At 46.8% G+C, this 21656-nt stretch overlaps 9 protein-coding genes across 9 annotated transcripts; 6 read left to right on the top strand and 3 right to left on the bottom strand.

Moving 5' to 3' along the window:
* Nucleotides 1-330: 330 nt before the first annotated feature.
* Nucleotides 331-1854, top strand: N7487_001834 (TLC domain-containing protein; the record flags this gene model as incomplete). Its single annotated transcript, XM_056869582.1, has 2 exons — nucleotides 331-586; nucleotides 649-1854. The coding sequence occupies exons 1-2, from the start codon at nucleotides 467-469 to the stop codon at nucleotides 1852-1854; spliced, it is 1326 nt and encodes a 441-aa protein (XP_056734366.1). The 5' UTR covers nucleotides 331-466.
* Nucleotides 1855-4766: 2912 nt separating this feature from the next.
* On the top strand, nucleotides 4767-5432 carry N7487_001833 (uncharacterized protein; the record flags this gene model as incomplete). The annotated part of the gene is made up of 1 exon (XM_056869581.1): nucleotides 4767-5432. One exon carries the CDS (start codon nucleotides 4767-4769, stop codon nucleotides 5430-5432), a length of 666 nt encoding a protein of 221 aa, XP_056734365.1.
* A 1195-nt stretch (nucleotides 5433-6627) lies between these two features.
* N7487_001832 (transcription factor domain-containing protein) lies at nucleotides 6628-8558 on the top strand (the record flags this gene model as incomplete). The annotated part of the gene is made up of 3 exons (XM_056869580.1): nucleotides 6628-6815; nucleotides 6873-7792; nucleotides 7843-8558. 3 exons carry the CDS (start codon nucleotides 6628-6630, stop codon nucleotides 8556-8558), a joined length of 1824 nt encoding a protein of 607 aa, XP_056734364.1.
* Nucleotides 8559-8673: 115 nt separating this feature from the next.
* On the bottom strand, nucleotides 8674-10502 carry N7487_001831 (putative MFS transporter; the record flags this gene model as incomplete). The annotated part of the gene is made up of 6 exons (XM_056869579.1): nucleotides 8674-9512; nucleotides 9569-9837; nucleotides 9903-10074; nucleotides 10125-10185; nucleotides 10239-10367; nucleotides 10419-10502. The coding sequence occupies 6 exons, from the start codon at nucleotides 10500-10502 to the stop codon at nucleotides 8674-8676; spliced, it is 1554 nt and encodes a 517-aa protein (XP_056734363.1).
* A 398-nt stretch (nucleotides 10503-10900) lies between these two features.
* Nucleotides 10901-12031, top strand: N7487_001830 (isocitrate lyase/PEP mutase family protein; the record flags this gene model as incomplete). Its single annotated transcript, XM_056869578.1, has 3 exons — nucleotides 10901-11390; nucleotides 11467-11948; nucleotides 11999-12031. 3 exons carry the CDS (start codon nucleotides 10901-10903, stop codon nucleotides 12029-12031), a joined length of 1005 nt encoding a protein of 334 aa, XP_056734362.1.
* Nucleotides 12032-12961: 930 nt separating this feature from the next.
* Nucleotides 12962-13659, bottom strand: N7487_001829 (uncharacterized protein; the record flags this gene model as incomplete). The annotated part of the gene is made up of 2 exons (XM_056869577.1): nucleotides 12962-13439; nucleotides 13502-13659. 2 exons carry the CDS (start codon nucleotides 13657-13659, stop codon nucleotides 12962-12964), a joined length of 636 nt encoding a protein of 211 aa, XP_056734361.1.
* A 789-nt stretch (nucleotides 13660-14448) lies between these two features.
* N7487_001828 (uncharacterized protein) lies at nucleotides 14449-15414 on the top strand (the record flags this gene model as incomplete). The annotated part of the gene is made up of 2 exons (XM_056869576.1): nucleotides 14449-14678; nucleotides 14733-15414. 2 exons carry the CDS (start codon nucleotides 14449-14451, stop codon nucleotides 15412-15414), a joined length of 912 nt encoding a protein of 303 aa, XP_056734360.1.
* A 568-nt stretch (nucleotides 15415-15982) lies between these two features.
* Nucleotides 15983-17419, top strand: N7487_001827 (chitin deacetylase CDA6; the record flags this gene model as incomplete). The annotated part of the gene is made up of 3 exons (XM_056869575.1): nucleotides 15983-16193; nucleotides 16250-16622; nucleotides 16675-17419. 3 exons carry the CDS (start codon nucleotides 15983-15985, stop codon nucleotides 17417-17419), a joined length of 1329 nt encoding a protein of 442 aa, XP_056734359.1.
* A 595-nt stretch (nucleotides 17420-18014) lies between these two features.
* N7487_001826 (uncharacterized protein) lies at nucleotides 18015-19929 on the bottom strand (the record flags this gene model as incomplete). The annotated part of the gene is made up of 3 exons (XM_056869574.1): nucleotides 18015-18811; nucleotides 18840-19532; nucleotides 19605-19929. The coding sequence occupies 3 exons, from the start codon at nucleotides 19927-19929 to the stop codon at nucleotides 18015-18017; spliced, it is 1815 nt and encodes a 604-aa protein (XP_056734358.1).
* Between the last annotated feature and the right edge of the window lie 1727 nt (nucleotides 19930-21656).

Raw genomic sequence — 21656 nt, 5'->3', positions numbered from 1 at the left:
TTTTATCCACTTCAATTCGCTCGTATTCGGAACTGTAGGATCGTAATCGTGTCTGAATCGCAAAATGGTCATCTCGTCCACGGAAGTCTCGCAAGTGTTGGCCTTCTGATTGGCAGTCGTAGACGGATTCACAATCAGCCCAGGATGTATATATATATATATATATATATACCTAGGTAGTCTTGCGAAGAGTAAACTTGTCCAATCCGAAAGGCGCATCAGACAAAGAATTGCCAAGATTTTCCGATCGGAGCTGCGAAGCTGTCTGGTCGACGGGGTGGAGTTCACCCCTGGAAAAAAAAAATGGATGATCGCCTTTCACGATCTTCTCTCTATCCGATCGTTCCGGTTATGAACATCTCTTTCCACTTCTCATTTCTTCTATCCATCTCTTTCCATTGGAGCACGTGAACTCGAACCCCCCGAGTCCGAAAAGGGTACGAAGCTCGAGTTTCCTACAATCGTCATGGTTCGCCCGCGGGGAAGCTCAGCCTTGGGCGTGGACATTCGAGGTGACACCAGCGCACCAGCCATGTCCACAATGAACGAAGTGAGCCCGATCGAACCAACATCACCGGGTCTGAAGGTATGCATCGAAAATTGTCGCCCGCACATTCCAATCCCCATACTCACTCGCGATCCCGCTAGCAATTTGATGGCGCACAAAAACAGGCCAGCAAGCCCCATACCAAACGGCGTCGCGCCCGCTCCCTCCTCCACCGGTTCGCCGATATCTGTCTGCGATACACATGGCTCCTACCGCTTCTCATAATGCTCTTCATGATCGCACTGTACGCCGTCAACCCCACAACCTCGAACCCAATGCACAGCGCCATTTTCCTGTCCTACCCGCAACCCCCGAAGACTCCCGGCGGACCCATCATGTACGGCAAAGGCAAGAAGGACATTGCGTTTGTGGCGTTCTACACCATCGTTTTATCGTTCACGCGCGAATTCATCATGCAGCAAATGATTCGGCCATTTGCTGTGTGGTGCGGTATCCGCGGGAAGGGAAAAACAGCGCGGTTCATGGAGCAGGTATATACGGCAATTTACTTTGGCGTATTCGGGCCGTTTGGTCTGTATGTGATGAAGCGGTCGAGTATCTGGTACTTTAACACGACCGCGATGTTTGAGGGTTTCCCACACCGTGAGCACGAGGGTCTGTTCAAGGCATACTACCTGCTCGAAGCGAGTTACTGGGCTCAGCAGGCCATTGTCTTGATGCTGCAGCTGGAGAAGCCTCGCAAGGACTTTAAGGAGCTTGTTGGTCACCATATTATCACGCTTGCTCTTATCGCGCTGAGCTACCGCTTCCATTTCACATATATGGGCTTGGCGGTGTACATCACGCACGATATCTCCGACTTCTTTTTGGCCACCTCTAAGACGCTCAATTACCTGGATGCGTATATCACTGCGCCGTACTTCGCCATGTTCATTGGATGGTGGGTTTACCTGCGTCATGTGCTGAACCTGAAGATCCTCTGGGCTGTTCTGACCGAGTTCCGCACTGTTGGGCCATTCGAGCTGAACTGGGAAACTCAGCAGTACAAGTGCTGGATCAGTCAATATATCACCTTTGCGCTGCTCGCCAGTTTGCAGGCTGTAAACCTGTTCTGGCTGTTCCTGATCCTGCGCATCTTGGCGAACTACATCTTCACCAATGTCACAAAGGACGAGCGCAGTGAGGATGAAGAGGAAGAGGAAGAGTCAGAGCCTGTCAATGCGACCAAGGCAATTGCCACTGGCGCAGACCAGACCGGCAAGGAGAACCACGCACCCCAGGTTCTGATCAACGGTGAGCCTGTTGCCGAACAGCGTGGTCCTCGGACTCGCAGCAGAAAGGCGTAAGCCGAGCGCCTTCTGTTAGAGTTCGATCGATTGCCATTCAATCGATTATCATTCAATCGGTGACCCAGGCATCCAACCCGGGAATTTTCACCGTGTTATAGTTATACTTTTTTTTGGATCGGGTGGGTTACCGGATGATCCTCTGGATGTGTTGATATGCTGTTAATGTATTTGTTGAAGCTGGGTCTGAGTTTGGTGCATTGGCTGTGCCAGTTGGATAGCCCTTTAGAAGAGCGGGCGCCGGCGCTTGTTTTTGACGAGCATATGAATTAAGTAATTTTGACTGGATTGCCAGTCTCTTAGTGTTCTGTTGACATTCATGTGCTTCATCTGTGTTTCATAACATATTGTCGCTTTCATGTCAACAGTCTTTCTTTGAATCGATGTATGTTATTTAGCAAACAAATATGAACTCAAAGAAACCTCTCAATCTATATATATATATCAACGTAGCGTAAGAAATCAAACATAGTTTCATTTGAAAATAATTCCTCCCAGCGACATGATATCGGAAGGGTGGATGATTCAAGTAGAACGCAGATACGGCTTCCTACCCTCTAGCCAAAAAGCAATATCTACACTACTTCTACTAATCTCCATTGTCTATTATTCACACGAATATTGAGGGTTGAGACTGATCTACTGAAATTACTTTCCAGGTCACTTTGAATACGGTCAAACAAAATATAAATGTCGTCATATTGATCGAGATAGCAAGAAAGCAAGGACGCAAGGACACAGCAACAGTCATTTTTGTAACATGAAGTGAAAATGTTGTAACAATATTGGAGATGACTCAAGGCCCTGAAAACTCAAGAAGAAAAGAAAAGCAATAGCTTAAATGGTAGTCATTTGCAAATGACCACATGTGGCTAGAAGCGCCGAGGTTGTGAAGGACTGCGTTGAGTATCGATCATAGGGTTGACAATTCTTTTGTTCGTCTTTTGTCGATACGAGGATTAAGAAGGCCGAAGGGAAACACAAATATCGACGACCGACGCTCGAAACCAGGTCTGTTTATCCAGGCACAGTCATATGTTTATCCGGAGCGGCAAGCGTATTTCATTTGTCGAGTTGCCTCGTTCGCGTTATTGGTTGGTTCTTTCGCCATATGTCTGGAGTGTACACAGGGGATTTCGATATTTTCGTCCAAGGACTCAAAGTATCTAAATGATCCAGATACACCACTGTCGGTATGCATTGTCCAATTCCGGCACGCGCGGAGGATGTCGAGACCAAACGACGAGGGGTATAAGTGAAGCCAGTCGGAAACTAGAGTTGTGTCGAAAATGCTTTATCAGACCACCGGAATGAGTGGTCTTGTACTGTCTGGGATCGGGATCAAGCTATGCTTGTAATGTTGGAAGTAGTCGAGCTCCATTTTCCTGATTCCTGAGAAGTTCCCCCAGAACTAGTGGTCTTGCACTGCTTGGGACCGAAGCTAATCTATGCTTGCGATGTATGAGGTCATCGAGCTCCATTTTCCTGATTCCCAAGGAGTTCCCCCAGAACGAGTGGCTTTGCATTGTTTGCTATCGTGGTCAAGCTATGCTTGTAATGTTGGGTATAGTCGAGCTCCATTTTCCTGGTTCCTAAGGAGTTCCACCGCAACGAGTGCTCTTCCACTGCTTGGAACTGAGGTCGGGCTATTTCTGTGATCCATGAGGTATTCGAGCTCCATTTTGCTGGTTCCTACAGAGTGAGGACGATCGGTGTATTAGAGGGCATTCGACGGAGTCTGGTGTATTTCCCCTATAGAATCAGGGCCTTAACCATGGCGAGGTGCGAAATTCAAGCATTTGAGGAGAGACTTGAATATGCCCACCACCATGACTGGCCTCATTAAGGCAGTGCGGTATTTGAGGTCGCCGCTCCCTAAAATTCGAGTATTATTAGTAATGAACTTCATCCAAGATAAAGAGGGTATTCTTACAGTTTTTTCCCCTCTTTTTGGGATGAATCAAACAAGAAACAACACCAAGGTAAGTAAGCGATGATCCCAGGAAGAGATTGACCAGAGCAATGGAGAAAAAACGCCACCGGCACAACCCTTTCCTTTGGATGGAGTAGAAATCAATGAAGATCAAGGTAGTAAAAGAGAAAGAAAAGCTCTGGGGTCTCGTGCCCTATTTATAATATTCATAACGTGGTGCATGTGGTTCCCCAAATCTCGTATGGTTCGTGACGTTACGAGGTACACTGGTCTGGTCTGAATACGAAACCTTTGAGTCTTAAACCATACAGATCACTGGCAATTTGGAGACATACATACATGTAATTCTGTTTTACCTAGGTACATATGTATTCACTACCGTTCACAATTACGACCTAATTGGTCATCCATTCTCCCAATGGCTGCTTATAGCCTTGCCGACAAAGCTTGCGTTGGATAACCTATTGAATTGGTTCTCTCGTTCTCTTTCTTACAATAGACAATTGCAAATATAGTCAATCTAGTTATGACAATCCAGTTTAGAGCCAAAGGCTACGATCTACAATACCTTTCCTGGCTTAGCATCCCTTTGACCCGTGAATAAACGATCAGGCTGATGAACAACTAAAGTGTTTCTTAACGTATACCGCACCATGTACTAGTAGGCATCGGCTGCTTTGATAATGAACGAATGGGGAATGTAATAATAATGGGGCATCCACGAATACGAATTTACGAATACAATACGAATAGAGACGACAACATTGAATCCTTATTATGTATTATGGCTTTTCGGGAAAGAGGTACCTAGGTAGTGGTTATTCAAGTACTTATGTATGTACATATGTATGTACTTCCCTTTAAATACCAACTCTTCTTCGTAAAGCGTCGTCTTTCTTCCCATCTCTGCCGATCACCACATCTACATATCACTCGTCTATCATCGTCCTCCTTGTGTGCACTGCTCGAAGCAGTCACTATGGCGATGGACACGCCATTCGGTTCGCTTGATGGCGCTCCGCTCTTCACCCAATTCGCAATCACCCAAACGGAGAAGTTAGCGGAATTCATCGAAGAATTCGAGAAGGAGGACAAACCAGTCCCTGAATATCTTACTGCAGGCATCGTTGAGTTGGCATTCCATCTACAGAGATTCCGACCCGATGACGATATCCAACTGTTCCTTGTCCCTGGCATGGACCCGGAAGAAATCGTTTACAACAACCTCGAAGTCGCCTGGTGGCTCTCAGCCTGTCTTTATTTCTACAACCGACTTGTTGACACTTTCAATGACAACGTTCCCTTCTCTGTCGATGCAATCTTGATGTGTCTACTCCGCGCCGAAGAAATCAAGACCATGACGGAACCCGATGTGCTGCGCCGCCGTGATCCCGTCACCTTCCCGGCTTTTGTGGCAGCCTGCAATACCTCCTTCCGCCAGTCGTGGATCTATTGGTGGCGTTCCGTTCTACAATACGACAATGACACTGTCATTCCCCAATGGTTGACTATCAAGCTCGTTTGGGCTATCAAGCAGTCCAGGGCCGCTGATGTGAATTTCTCTTGGGTGGAGATTCTGCGAGGAATCGACAGGGAAGCATCTACTATTTCAGCTCAGTATGAATCGCTTGGCTTTTATTCTTGAATATGCCCATGCAATTTGAACTTTGTGAATTTGGCTAGTCTTGTTCACACAAGAGGTCTCTATTTGTGATCTTTTCCGTTGTCTCTAGGTCTCTATGTTATGTCCAACTGGCTTGGCATAATCAAGAATGCTGTACCTAGCCTAAGGATCAATTTCTTAAATCCATTTGCTGATTTGCTTTACATGACTCTCCTTATATAACTGGCCGAACCACGATTGTAAGATTTATATGGGATGAAAAGCTTTATTCTCATTATCTTGGGCTGGTAGAACCAATGTACATTGCTTGTTAAGGGAGCTGTAATAGTAATGTATGTCACAACCCGTCCAAACAAAGGGTTTTGTTTGTCACGTGGTGTCACGTGGCATCGGAGCTGGGGTATGCGAGGATAGTTTGCTGGTTTGCGGCTGGCTATGTCGGGTTGTGACATCGCTGATTAAGCAATGCATGTATCTATCATATATCATATATGGTACTCGACATTTTTACTACTTTAAAGGTTACGCATAGCGAATTAACTTGCATAGAGTAGTTTTTTTCCTGCCTTTGTATACAGAGTACATTTAAAAAGACATGACAAAGCCGCATAAGCAGCTGCACTGGGCAGCCAAGAAGCCATAGTGGGAAAGTGAAATACCCGAACGCGGGTATTTCAATCAAAATTTCCGCCATCTCCACTCCTCTCTTACATCGCCCCGAGATAGCCACCCATGGACCATGCAAAGAGAAGAGGGAGAGGATCTCTTGAATATGAGTATCAGCGGGTATATAAGGCTTGCATCCCATGTGCGCAACGCAAAGTGAAGTGTGAGGCTAGCGACAATGTGAGATGCCGCAGATGCAGCAACAAGAACATCAATTGCACATTTACTTCAAAGAAACCCTGGTCAAGAGGCCAAAGGAATTCTGCTTCGACGCTGTCCCAGGAAAATACAGGTGGGAATGGGTCTAATAAGTGTGTTTGCCTTCAGTCTAAGAGATGAGTAGAATTAATTTGGATAGGTCACGGAGAACTACCCGAAGAACTGAAGAAAACACCGAGATTATCGGCGAGTATTCTATGCAAATTGTGGAGGAGGTAAATTGTAGCTAATTCAGGCTCATCTTACAGACTCTCATTCAGATTCACCGGCCAATCAAGATGGCCTTTCCACATCAGTACTGCAGACAGTAGTTTCGAATAACAACGATTCAATGAATATTTTGTTCGAGGCTGCACTTCAGGAATCAAATAATTCCTCTCGGAATACGTCAACGACAGATAATTCACGACCGATAGCTCTCGAACTAAGCGACGTCGATGTCCTCCGCATTTGGAATGCATGTCGATTCGTGAGAATGGGATGGTTCTCTGCCCAGGAAGCTGTGGTTTTGATGGACCTGTATGTTATACATTCTATTGAATACTTGGGCCGCTATACTGACTTCGAATCAATTAGCTTCTTCGAAAACATGGCACCCCTGTCGCCTGTCCTCACAGACTTTTTCGCCTCGCATAAAAACCAATACTATCTAGTAACCCAGGAACCACTGCTTTGCTACACTATACTCATGATTTCCTCCCGATACCATACTCTTCCGGGAGTGGGCGGGTACTCTCGCTCATTCTTCATTCATCACCGCCTGTGGCAACATTGCCAACACCTGCTTCTTCGGATTACCCTCGGGCAGGAGAAAATATCGAAAGCCAAAACACGCACGATAGGAAGCATCGAAGCATTACTACTCATGTCCGAATGGCATCCACGAGCATTACAATTTCCACCAGAGGCGGATGGATGGGATTCGGACTTCCTCTTGACAAACCCGGACATCAGAGATCCGCCTTCTCTAACTGAAGACGTCCCAGTATCTTCCCGATGGCGCGAAGATGTGGTTGAGCCCACAAAGCGGTTTGAACGTATGTCCTGGATGGTTCTCAACTCGGCTTTGGCTCTCGCACACGAACTCGGTGTGTTCGACTCGAGCGCTCGACTTGCCAGGCAAGATGATCTGGTTGGTCTTGATGCTGAGCGATACCTTGAATACCTCGAGGTGCGACGACAGCGGCTACCGAGTCTATTATTCACGTCCATCAATGCTTTATCGTCACGAATAGGTTGTACCTCGCCAGTGCCATCTGATATCGGGATCTTCATGCCTGAAACGCGAACATCTTTACAGTCTATTGATAGAGACTGGTTACTGTTCATGAACGCCTGGATTGAACTCATGAAGCTGACCACTTCGGTCACGGATACTCTCTTTCCGCTTATGAATATTTCCAGCTCTGCTGGATCGCCGGATACATTCATCCCTGTGTTGGAGAAGAAACAAGTTCTATTGGCGAGCTGGCAACAACGATATCTCAATATTTCAGGTATGATATTGAAATGCCAGAATCTACATTTTATCACTAACTTTAGGCAGACTCGAGCTTTCCCTACACTGACACTCTATTCATCGAGTATCAGCATCTACGCATCCTTACCAACTCCATCGGAATGCAAAGGATTGTCCAGCGAGTGCTTCAAATTCAACCCCAGCCCCCATCACGAAGAGATTCAATTATCGACTTCTCTTTCATCGAACGGGCAAGACAGCTAAACATTACAGCAAGAGAATACGGCTTCATCGAAGAAGTAATAGACGGATGCTGCCAAACCCTCGACAAAGTAACCCTCTTGGGTGGGACTTTACATTTCTCACCAATGAGAATACTCTTCCGGACAATAAGCGCGTCAATATTTCTTATGAAAGCTCTCGCTTTGGGAGTACGAAATTCAAAGCTGCAGGAAGCACTGGACATCCTCGATAGGGCTATCGCCACACTGCAGGATAACAATCATGATGATGTGCATTTGAAATCTCGCTATGCGGCTCTTTTACAAGTCCAAGTCTCGCGTCTGCGAGAAAGTCTGGTGTCCTCATACTCCGGGGTCGGAAATGATCTCCCTTCTCCTCACTCGTATGGGGACATGTCGGCTATGGAGCTGGGGGATTTCTCAGATATTACTATGAACGACTGGTTATCGTTGCCTCTGGATCCTTCCATGGCGCCTTTTGGATCTTCAGAAGGGGATTTTGGGGTTCGGCTGGATGGTGTTGATTTGGATTTGGATTTTTTGTGGCAATTACCTCCATGAAATTATAGCACCGTATAAAACAAAGAATGAAATTCCAAGCTTCCAATAGTATATTTTAGTCAACAAACAATATAACGGCTGGCGGCATAAACAACACGAACTATTCAAGCCCCCCTCAAGTCAAATACCGAAACTTAGGATTATTATCACCCGCATCAGTAACATCAACCCTCTCATCCACACCAACAACCCCATAAACTCGATCCCGTCGCCGATTCTCCAAAGTCAGCTTAACACTCAATCCCATAGCCAAGACAGCAATCAACCCGGTAAAAGCACACCCAATCCCACATCCTAGAGTATAGAGCGGTGCGTCAGAATTAGGAAACACAGAGCTACTAACCAAGCTAGAACACTGTCCAAAAACAGCAAGAATAGCCATTCCAGCACCCCTTTTACTTTCCCCGCCCTGGTTATCCATCAACCAAGTTATATTCAGCGCGAGAGCAGGAAAGATCCCACAAGTCGCTAGCCAAACACCGGCATACCGAGCCGCGGTGTTTGACTGGTCTTGCACACATGTGAGAAGTAAATACCCGATTGTCGCTATCGTTGCGAAAAATGTAATTAGGATTCCTCGTTTTCCCCATCTGTCTGAGAGGAAAGCGGCTGATACGCAGCATAGAAAGGAGGCGAGATAGGGTGGTGCTGATAAGCCTTGAGCGTTGATGGAAGTGTATCCCATATGCTGGATGATTGTTGGGAGGAAATTTGAGAGTCCCGCGAAAGAGTAGTTGCAACAGAAGTGAATAAACATGTGGATGTAGTTTTTGTAGTCTGATAATCCGCTTAGGACCTGGGACCAGCGGACCTTGTTTTTCTCTGTTGTATCAAATGATTGGAGGCGTTCTACTGCTTCTGTTTGTTCTCTTTCGTCTAGGAAGGATGCTGAACCTGGTGAGTCCGGGAGGAAAAAGAATACTACCACGGAGAAGAGGACTGTTGGTGCGCCTTCTGTTTCTAGTTAATGCCGAGGACGGTTGGAAGTAAACGGTAGGTTAGTATCTCACCAATGATAAATAGGTATCGCCATGGCTCTATAGATCCCCTGATGTGGGTAATACCATAGGCAAGAGCAGAAGCAAAACAATTGGCAACTGGAGACATCCCAAGGAGTATTGATACCCGGAGGCCTAGTTCCTGTCTTTGGTAGAATAAAGAGAGGAAATATGGTGCACCAGAGCCAAAGACGGATTCGAAGATACCCAGCAAGGACCGAGTGGCGAGGATCTGAGGGAAACTGTTGACTGCACCACTACACATTGCAGCTGTGCCCCAGCTTAAAAAAAAAAAAGCCGGCATGCTTAGCAGGGAACCAAAGTATGATTTTATTCGGGCACTTACCAAATGCAGAGAACGGCAACGTAGGAATGTGCTGGGAGAATCTTCCATAGGACCGTAGTCCAATCGAATAGAATGTAGCAGATATAAAAGGCATACAAGACCCAAGACCATTGGTAGTCACTGAGTTTAAGATCCTTGTCGAGTCCAGCAGCCTTGGCGTTGCCGATATTTCCTAGTTATTGATGAGATAGAAGATTGGATGAGCGAGTTCGGTATGCTTACCTCGATCCAAGTAGGATAGAATGTAGAGAATACATACAATTGGCAAGACCCGACGATCAAACTAATAAATATTAGGCAAAACCTCAGGCACATGGTAGCAAAGTGATGATGAACCTTTCTGCGGATGACCGACTGGCACTCTTGAGGGATCACCACCTGAGGCTGGTCCTTCTCCGAGTCATTGGACTCGACATGTTGGGAGCTCGGGCTCTGATCGGATTGATTCTTTTCCGCCATACCTGACTGCATTCAATATGTTGAAAATAGGTATGAAAAACCAGAGTGATTGCTGACCTTAGGAGCAGCAGTGACAGGGGGCAAGCGCTGGTTGAAATATGTCCATCTCTTGGTGATCAATGCGCGGCAATTGATGAACATTTCGTATAGATCCGGTCCAATAGAAGTGCGTATATTGCATCCTAGCACTCAAAGTCTTCCATACCCCGTGGGGAAGACGCGGGTAGAGGCTGTATCTGCTGGATTCCCCGCAAAATGACGGGTGTTCTGCATACACGGTCGAGTAAAGCTGGGGAAACCATTTACTTTGCCAAGGGCTATTTTCCAGCCAATCTGAATGTTTCTTTGTTGAGGGGAAAAGCGTTGGGTGGATCATCATTCGGGTAGCGGATAGTTGCCAATATCCGTCAAATTCCCGCTCTGAAAAGCGATGAACTAAAAGACCCCGATGTCGTATTTAAACCGTTTAAAATCTATCAAAGGGCTTCAATTGAATTTGCAATCATCATTTCAATCAATCCAAGAAACCGAATTTCACAATGTCTTCCACCACAATCCCCTACCCCTTCCACTTCGATTCTCTCACAGAGACAGCAGCCGGGTCCACGGATGGGAAGACAGCAGACTTAACTTTGACATTGAAAAATGTCCGAGGAAAGATCCCCTCCCTCGAAGCATCCCGCCTGAGAACAATGATGCTAGAGGCCCACAATGACCCAACCAAGATCCTAGCACACGCCTGCAGCTACGACGGCCTCTCCTCCCGTCTCGTCGAAGAAGCAGGCTTTCCCATGGTTTTCCTTGCAGGTTATGCCGTCGCCAGCTCCTATGGTCTCCCTGATACGGGATACATCGCCATGGCCGAGGTGTGCGATAAGATCCGCGATGTGGTCCGCCAGGTTTCGGTTCCCGTTATGGCGGATGGTGATACCGGTTACGGGAGCCCGATGAATGTGAAGAGGACTGTTGAGAGCTTTGCTAATGCCGGTGCGGCTGGTGTTATGATTGAGGATCAGCAATGGCCGAAACGTGAGTATTCCGGATTATTGAGGTCCTAAAACCGTTTCGTAGAAGGGCCCTTCGCTAACAACGAGTATTCAAATAGGTTGTGGCCATACAAAGGGGAAGAGTGTCGTCTCTCGTGGTGAAGCATTCGCTCGAATTCAAGCTGCCTGCGATGCTCGCAATGAAGGAAAGGATATTTTCATCCTTGCCCGTACTGACGCGTTGATCCACGGTTGGGAAGAGGCCATGGCACGTGCACAAGAATTCAAGCGTATCGGTGTTGATGCTATCTTTGTTGAGGCACTGCCAGATGCGGAGGCGATGAAGCGATGTGCGGAAGAAATCGATATTCCTGTTTTCGGTAATATCATTGAAGGTGGAAAGACGGAGAACTTGTCAGCCAAGGACCTTGCTGGGCTTGGGTACAGTGCTGTTGCATACCCTTGGACATTGGTTGCGGCGCATCTTAAGAGCGTGCGATCTGCTTTGGATGGTCTTAAGCAGAGTATGCTTGTTGGAGCTCCGCCGATGATTTTGACTTATGATCAGGTTTGTGAGGGGGTTGGGTTTAATAAGTACTGGGTATGTTTTGTACTTGAATTTTTTGAATATATGCTAACTCTCTTATTTAGGACCAGGAGGAGAAGTACAAGTTTGACGCTTGAGTCGGTGCATTGGTAACTTTATCTTGTGCTATCAATGATAGAATGTGTATCTTTGACTGTTTGAGCTCGGGAGACGTGGTATATAAATTACCTGCATAAGGAGTTATATCAGTATCTAATTAGGAATGTGATATAAAGTCGACTTTGAGATCTGAGCCACAATAATATTTTGTCCTTCGTATGAATGTCCTTTTCCACCTAATACCGGCGAGCAATATGTGTTAACTTTGCAAAGAGGACATAACACCGTTTTGTCTGAGCCTTCAATGTTGTATGTGACGTTAATATGTTCTCCTTAAATGCATACAACATGTCTAGGTATTCAATGTTCTATGTTGATACTGGATACTCAAATCGATTGTTAAACACTGCCGGAACAAAGGGCTTTATGTGTCACGTGTCGGTAGACTTCAGTCAAGCTGGTTTGTTTCTTTCTCTTCCTCTCTCTTGCTTTCCGTGCTTCTACTATTGGAATCTTCAAAAGAGCGGGGAAAAAAGTACCACGGGCGACATATTCTAGTTAGCGACTAGCTATCCCAAAACGACATCTAAAAAGACGTTTCAAAAGACTTTTCAAACCCATATCGAAGGAATACTAATTATAACTTCTATACATGTATAAAAACAATTCGATCTTCGCGTCACCTAGCCCTGCATCATCAAATGCTAAAATAATATAAGCGGTCAACTATTACACTTCCATATAAGTGCCCATGTCCTCATTAGCATTACACCAAGCCGACAGAATAAACAATAAACTATCGTTAAAAAAAATTGTTTTAACACGTTAATGTGACTAGTATTTTATATCTCGTATCTAGTAGAGGTATAGGTATATAAGTATGGAGAAAGGACATCAAACATTGACATGTTAAAACATCATCCACAATTTTGGTTTTCTGCAGCCGCTTAAGACAAAGTAAGGCATCTTCAGTTCTTGGACTCGCCATCATTGCTCTCACTCTTTCCAGCATCCTCCTTGGATTCATCCTTCTTGGGCTCTTCCTTCTTGGGCTCTTCCTTCTTGGGCTCTTCCTTATTGGGCTCTTCCTCCTTGGAGTCATCTTTCTTGTCGTCATTGCTTTCCTTCTTAGTGTCATAATCCTTGGGCTTCTCGTCCTGGTCTTCCTCCTTGGACTCTTTCTTTTCCTCGGGCTCTTCCTTCTTATCCGACTTTTCCTCGCCCTTGTCCTCAGTCTCCGTCTTCTCCTCCTTTTCTGGCACCGCCTCGGAGGAAGGCTCGTCAGGCTTCTCCTTGGAAGCCTCCTCTACCTCGCTGTCCTTTTCCGCGTGTTCGTCCTTGTGTTCGGCGCCGTGAGCGTCCCCGTGAGCGTCGTGGTGTCCCTCCGAACCGGAAGGCCAGAGATAAAATACCATTGGAACGGTCACAGCAGCAGAGGCCGCCAACCTACAATCAGACATAATTAGAAAACCAAGTCGAATTGCCCGCAAGCAAGAGCATAAACTCACCAAGGTAAGTCGCTGGATGTAGGCCCTTTTTCATAGCTGCCACCAGTGGACTTGAATCGGCGAGCGAGGAGCTGGGCAGACTGGCGTGCAATGGGAGCGGCACGGAAGGACTGAGCTGCAGTCGCGGCACGGAAGATTGAACGGCGTGCAAAGACCATCGTGTAGTAGCAACCTGGGTACGAATAGAGTAGAAGGGATAGAGAATATGGAAAGTGTAATAGTTTGAGAGTGAATTGTTTAGGTAGTACGAAGTAAAGTACAGAGTAGAGTACAGATTTAAGCTAACTACGTACAAAACCACCTGGGCAGAGCTTCCCGGTTTTCGCAAGTAAACCTTGAAGTGTCGTAAGACCGCTTGTTAGTTGTTTCCGAGTTGGTCTGTGCGTCGTGATGTAATGGATGTGGCTGGGCCAGGTATTCAGTACTTGAAGAATACACTTAAATTTGGCGGTTTGGAATGTAGCTTGTACTCCCAAAAGACACATGGGGTACATCTTTTAATACCTCGGTATGGTATCGATAGAACTGGCATTCTTTTGGAGGTTGGACCCGTTCGATATCAGGTGGATCTCAACGATCTATCGGATTATCAGATCAAATAATTGGAGAACGGATATTTAATATCAACTTCATTGATATATAACCTTGAAATGATCATCTAGGTATCATAATAAAAAAAACCATTGGTCCTAAGCAAGTAGTTTGTGCTAATAAGAAATATATAACTCGATATTTTGAGATGTTGAGTACTTGCAATGTCGTGCCTCAGGCCATAAATAATTGACACCTTAGGTGTCAACACCCCACGTTGCGGCGTTAATCGAAAGCTACCACCGCAAGCTCTCCCGGGTTGCCTACATACATACACGCAACTTCACTCGTCACCTTGAGAGGAACTTTCCCTCAGTCCAACCTCATTTCCCAATAACACTCACAGCCACATCAATATGGCGGACCGCCAGGTTACCCAGCAGACAATCTTCACTCTGCTATCGAAGCTTAATGACCCCGACGCCGACTTGAGATACATGTCCTTGAACGATCTATATGGGATCCTGACCAACCCGAACTCTTCATTCCTCTCTCACGATCGTGGCACATCAACAAATCTCGCAGAAGGTCTACTTAAGGCCCTAGACGATCAACACGGCGATGTGCAGAACCAGGCCCTCAAGTGGTTCGTCCTGAGCGCTATTCCCCTCTAGTACTGCCAAAGTCTAACCTGAACCAGTCTCGGTCCTCTTGCTGTTCGCTTGCCATTCGAATCTCTTACGCCTCTCCTCGAGCAGTTGGCCAGTCTGACTGCCTCACAGACGATAGACACATCCGTCCCCAACACTGCTCTTCGCGTGATCGTCGATACCCTCCCTCGTCCCCAGTCAGGTCAGCCTGCATCTCAAAATGCGATTACGGCATACACGGCAGTTTCAAAAGTCTTGGTCCCCCGTTTGACCGGGCCGACACCCTCGGGCACGGGGCGGCGGGGCTCAATGGTGAAGAGCATGATGGAGAAGGATCCATCGCGGGGCTTCAGCAGTGATGCCATCGATGTGCTCATCAAGGTCGTGACATGCTTTGGACCTCTTCTCCAGGAGTCAGAGCTCGCTGCCCTTCAAGCATCCGTCATGGCCATCATCCAAAATGATACGGCTGGAACTGTTGTCACTAAGCGTGCTCTGACAGCCATATCGGCGCTTGTGCTCCACTTTTCCGACAGTCAGCTCAACGGATTTGTGTCGAATCTAACGAAAACATTGTCTTCCAACATTTCCATGGTGCAGCGTCGGCACTTGATTGCTGCAATTGGCGTCATTGCGAGAACTGCCCCTGCGAAATTCGGTCCACACCTGGACACCCTTGCTCCCTTTGTCTTCTCAGCAGTCGGCGAGGATAACATAACCCGGACAAACTGAGTTGCCACAATCACTTGGTCTACAACTGATAGATGCCTGACCGACACTGTACTGTAGCCCAGACTACTCCATGTGATGCTGAGAGCTGCTACATGAGCTTGATGTGCCGCATCTGATCTGAATTAGCTCTATGTGGTCACGTCGTGATCATACTTATCGCAACCACTAGGTTGCGGTTTGCTGGATTTGGAGAAAAAAAATTGTACTGGGCTCTTAGGCCAACCCCTCCGATGCCCAAGATGGCCATGGAATTCACGATACCCACGTTCATATTGACTACAAGCGCGTCAACATACACTTCTACATCCTTATGTAAAGGTTGGGAGGTCTTGCTGGGAGGTTTGCTCCTGCCTTTTGTGTTTTAAAGTAAACAAATGCCTTGAAGCTTCCTCGCTCTTTCCTTTTCCGTCCTCCTGCCTCTTGTAGAAATTAGCTCATCCATTACCCTTGCCCGAGGTCCTACTTGTCTCTTCTCTCTTCTCCCACAGTCACCTCGTGCTATCATCCCAACCCATTACTTCTTGCATACCCAGTTGAACATAACTTAATCCTATATACCATTTTCAAGATGCGTATTCAACCCATCTTGGTTGCTACTTTGGCGACGTGTGCATTTGCTAAAGTGCATGGCACCGCTCCTGTGCACACGGTCTTGATTGAACAATCTCAACCAGAAACCGAGTCTCATTTGAACACCCGCGATGCCCCCAACAATTTGGACTATCGCTGTGGCCCCAAGATCGGCAAATGTCCAGTCGGCACATGCTGCTCTGGCTCAGGTATGTGTCAAAACTGTGTTAGGTTGAGCAGCTTACTGATGAAATTTCCGCGATAGGCTTCTGCGGCACATCTAAGGCACACTGTCGCTCTCCAGACTGCAAGATTGACTACGGTAAATGTGACGCTCACCGGTCGCCTGATGGACCCCCAACCAAGGAAATCCCCCGTCCTCACATCGGTCAAGTTCCGTACGGCCCTCGTGAGATTCGTTCATGCGCTATCCCCGGAACTGTTGCATTGACCTTTGACGATGGCCCGACACGCTACACTGGCGATCTGCTGGATCTGCTTGACAAATACGATGCAAAGGCGACATTCTTCATCACTGGCATCAACAATGGAAAGGGTCCTATTGATGACCTCTCCTTGCCGTGGGCTTCATTAATCGAACGCATGCACTCGAGTGGCCACCAGATCGCCAGCCATACGTGGTCGCATGAGGACCTCAGCAAGATAACTCCTACACAACGCAATGAGCAGATTGAAAAGAATGAAGCTGCGCTGCGCAATATCCTTGGACAATTCCCCCACTTACATGCGGCCGCCATATTCCAGCTGCAACCCTGACACAGAGTGCGGAAATGACCTGGGCCAGCTTGGGTACCACATCATTTTGTATGACATTGACACGGACGACTACAAGAACGATAGTCCGGATCTGATTCAGCGGTCCAAGGATATCTTTGATCACCAGCTTTTGTACAGCGACCCACGCACCAAGTCTTGGCTTGTCATTGCCCATGACGCCCATGAACAGACTGTCCATAACCTCACGGAGCATATGCTCAAGAGCATCAAAAGACAGGGCTATCGCGCCATTACCGTTGGTGACTGTCTCCGAGATCCCAGGCCACTCTGGTACCGCAAGGATAGCCGGATGCCCACCCACAAGAAGAAGCCCAAGAAGACTGCTTCATCGGCAGATCCCAACAAGCCGATCTCTTGGGACGGCTCCTGCGGTTCCAATTACACTTGCCTTGGGTCTACCTATGGCTTTTGCTGTGGTAGTACTAACTCTTGCGGCAACACCACCAGTCATTGTGGAAAAAGCTGTCAAAAAGATGCCGGATATTGTTCCGTTGAGGCCCCTTACAATGGGGATGCCTGGGACCCAAAGGTTGAAACCAAGAGCCACAAGTCCGAAGCAGATTCTGATTTCCGAACTATTAGCACCGCGGCTGCCACATCGTTGTTCCTTGCTTTGATCGTTGCGATGTGGATGTGATGCATCATCTTGATTTTTGGATTGGATTGCCATGATTGTTTGGTCAAGTTTACATTGTCGATATTATAGTTATGCTTTCATGTTGTGGCTTTAGTGTGGCCGCTCCATTCGTTTGAACTTATTGACAGACACGGCAGAGTTAGTTAGCTCATGGAATAGGAATCATCAACAAGTAGCAATACAAAAGTTTGTCTTCTGTTTGATTCATGATTGGAGGATCTCGTGTAATCCTTTAACCGTGAAGTTCTACTCTGATTCTCAGACAGATGTAATCGTTTCGATGTTGAGACTAACCGAGATCTCAAGACAAGATTGTCGCAGCTCACACCTAGACAGGATGTTATGAAGTAACCCAACCTTTCTTCCGCCATATAAATGAGCAAGTATAGACATGAAGCCATGTGAGATATGCAGATACCAATACCAATAGAAGCAAACAAACAAAAAAAAACGAAAGCAGCACGCCGAGAGAATTCTCTCGAGGGGTATAATGATAGCAGAATAATAGCAGCAGCAGACCAACCCAATGGGAAAAAACAGGACAACAATCAACACGAAATAAAATCGGGATCAAGAAGAAAGCAGAAAATTCTCCCTATTTCCGTACCATCTTAAGCAACGGCGCAATCCTCGCCCTCTTACTCAACCCAACGCGGTAAGGCACCCCACTCCGCGCCAAGATGGGACTATGTTTATTTGGGCCCTTTGCTGCGTTCTGCGGTGTATTAACAGACACAGCTTCAGGCTTCGGGGGAGTCTGAGGTTGAGGGGTATCAATTGTAGGTTCAGGGAGCGGGTCAGGACCAGGAAGTGGATGGGGGTTCTGGTCCTTGCTTTGAATAGCAGATGTATCGTTGTTACTGGTGTCAGCTTCCAGTACGGATTTGGGACTATTATCAACAATGACGGCCAACTTCGACGCAGGAGTCTGGGCTCCGGAGGCCGGCTTGTTTGGTTCAGGTGTATCTGCGGACTCTGATGGTGTTTCCGCTTGCTCGATTGTCTGCTTTCGCTTGCGTCCGCGTTTCTTGGGTGCTGCTTTTTCGGCGTTCTGAGTCTTCTCTTCGACTGCGGGAATCGGTGCCTGGGGAATAACAGTGGGGTTTGAGTCCAGAACATTGGAGTCTAGATCCTGTCTTGAGGGGTCTGGGATTTCTGTCTGTGGAGTGGCACTCCCGGTTGAAGACTCCATGTTGAGAGGCTTTGTGTCCACCCATATCACGTCGTCATTGGCATCAGGCTCAAGGGCGGGTGTCGTCTTGCTTTTTTTGGCTTTCTTCTTTTTTGGCTCCTTGGGCCCTGTGTTTGCAGGCTTGGGGGCTGCTTCTAGATCATCTTCGTCAGTCTCGTCGGAGACGCCATTCGAGGCCGGGGTGTTATCTTCCGTGATCTCTACGCTATCGGGGGGGGTCAATCGCACCATTCGCACCAGGGTATTTGAACTCGTGGTCCCGGGAGTTGGCTAGCTCATCATCTTCGTCGTTATCTGGAACAAGTTGTTTCTTGGGCCTTCCTCGCTTTTTCTTTGCACCGGGCGTTTCGAAGTCTGGCACAGTTGGTATGACAGCTGGCAGAGAAAGCTCGTCATGCGTGCTTGACTGGGATTGCTGCGGGCAAATGAGACTGGTTCCGGCAGTAGTAGTCTTTACTTCGCTAAATCGCATGGATGCAATCGAGGAGAGAGGCTCAGTATCATGGGGGGAACACCCCACCTGCTGAGATTCGGGCTGTGGGACTTCCTGGGGTAGGTTTGGGTGCAGATTTTCTTGTTCCATGAAGGACTCGGTAGTTTGGTGAGGGACACTTTTTGGAGGCAAGGCCATTGAGTTAGTGGTATTGGGGGGAATCAAATCATAGATACCCTGTCTGGGGTGCAGTGAAGTCTGATTTGCATCGACGTAGGCGCTAATGGGTGCTGGATTATATGTGAAGCTACCACTCTCCAGTTGGCCCATCTGATACGAGTGGTAACTCGGTACAGTGGGAAACGGCGCAGACTGAAATGATTCTGTCGAGTACAGCGCGGCCGTAGACGGGAGCGGCAGGCTTGCACCTGAAGGGTCATCGTCCAGAAGTCTTCTCTGCGCGAGTCCGATCTCCGTCATCATAGCGCCTTATCATCTTCGGTATTAGCATATAGATCACATCTTTATTTTGTGCTTCAAATTATGCTATCACATCGTACCAACTGATCCACTTCCGCCCTCACTAGTTGAGGGGATCCATCTGTCCTCCCGCCGCTGCTGCGACGACGATAGTATTGAATGGGCCTGTTCTTGCGATTGGAGGAATTCATCAAAATTGACGTTCAGCTGCGGGAACATGCTTTCATCGGGAGCAGGGCCGTGTTTATACACTGCATTGTGGGTGGTCTGTTCGGCGGGGACATGTTGATATTCCTGCTGCAATGCGGGCTCGGAGGAGTGGGGAGGGTTGCCAGAGGTGGGGAGGTCATCCCCCTCGAAGGGTTCTTCCTCGTCGGAATCCTGAATGACACGATCCAAACTCATTGGGATTTAGTTGTCAGTGTTATCAGAACTAGTGGCTTTGATCATTAAGTGGAAAGAAAGTTGTCTAACGCGTTCCTGACACGACAGCACGTGCTGATAAGGATAGTTGATAAGCTTTTATTTAACTTCATGTTGAGAATATGCGCAAGCATAGTTAGTATCCTTTTTTATGAACTACATAGTTCCAATTTTTGTTCACCTGGATTAAAAATATAACAATGATAAAACCTATGCTGGGGATTTTATATGCAAGAACACTCTGATGTCTTTTCAGATGTTTTTTTAGATATCTTTTTCAGATGTATGTGAAGGCAGTAAAAAGCATAGCGGTGCAGTCTCTATACATAACCAGGGAAATGTACAAAGTATGAGTAACTACGTATGTAGTATGCAACTTTACACATATCTACATAGCTGTAAAGGCCTAATTCGGTCAATGCGCATAAGGGTCCTTGTGGGCTCCCGGTTAAAATTTGCCGGACTCGGCACTTCACGGGGCTAAACTGTTTTGGTGGAAACCCTGAATTTCACCCGGCTTTGTTCTACACTTTGGGTATGTGCATTGTAGATCTGTTGCATTTTTACAACAATATAACATACCTCCAGCCCAACTGTAGCGAACTGCGCTATGTTACTTCTCGCATAATAGAACCAATTTGGGAACGGCGCGATTCCACAATCATTATTGCTTTAGTGCCACACACGGATCATTTCCCTTGAAAGGTCTTTGTAAATATCGGATGTTGTTTACTAGCTCCTTCTTCTCCTCCATGGTCGACTCTTGATTACACCTATCTCATTCGGGTAAAATATACGTATATTCACCAAGATGCTACAAACTAATCCAATGATTGTAGCGGGATAGGGTACCGCAATGGAAGCTTATGTGTATATCCAACCGTTACAGATCTACACCGAGTAGACAGGGTACACACAATGTACCTGCCGATCAACTTGGGTGCAATGGAGAAGGTTCTAGATTCAGGAATATGATACTGCTACGTTGCTAACCTGATCTGCTTACTGGTGTAGAAATTTGAAATTGATATCCACTTTTTGGGTGGCATACGTAAGTAGCATATCCATCTCAATTGGATCTATTTTATGGGATTCATATATTGTATCCAGCAATCAGGGACATATTTAATATATGTACGGAGTATATATAATATATTTAGTCGGTAATTGTTCGGACACCAAACCCCACCTATAAGAGGTCAATACCGATCTGATAAAACCGGGTAATTTCGTGGATCTGATAAAGGTAACCTTGGAACTCCGCCGCAGATCTGATGAACAAAAGGGAATTCCGTCGCGGTTCCGGCCGTAAATCAGCACCTCGGGGTTATATTCCTTGCATGGTGCTGATCTTCGGACTTTTGCAACACTCGAAACAATTGCAATCTCGGTCCTTGGCTTACGCCCTTCTTCACCTAGTCAGAAATGTCAAACTCAGTGATACGCTGTGTCGATCACACACATGGCGCCTGGGCCATTGTGACCCTTTTTCTCCCATTAAGCCACTCAGCAAGTTGAAAGCATGCTGATCGTCATCAGTTTATCCAATCAATATCATCAAATTGACCCGAACCCGAACCGAGTTCGACGGTTTTTTATTAGTGTTTCGACACTTACTCTATATAATCGGCGATTATATAAAGAATGGCCGGTTGCTCAATACTCTCGATTATTACAGACATCCAAGCATCGATCCGATGCAGAACATC

Source organism: Penicillium crustosum (assembly GCF_028827405.1).
Source record: "Penicillium crustosum strain IBT 35664 chromosome Unknown utg000001l_segment0_segment0, whole genome shotgun sequence".
NCBI classification, from domain to species: Eukaryota; Fungi; Ascomycota; class Eurotiomycetes; order Eurotiales; family Aspergillaceae; genus Penicillium; species Penicillium crustosum.
Note: the sequence above shows the minus strand (reverse complement) of the source record. Positions and strands in the feature narration are given on the sequence as shown.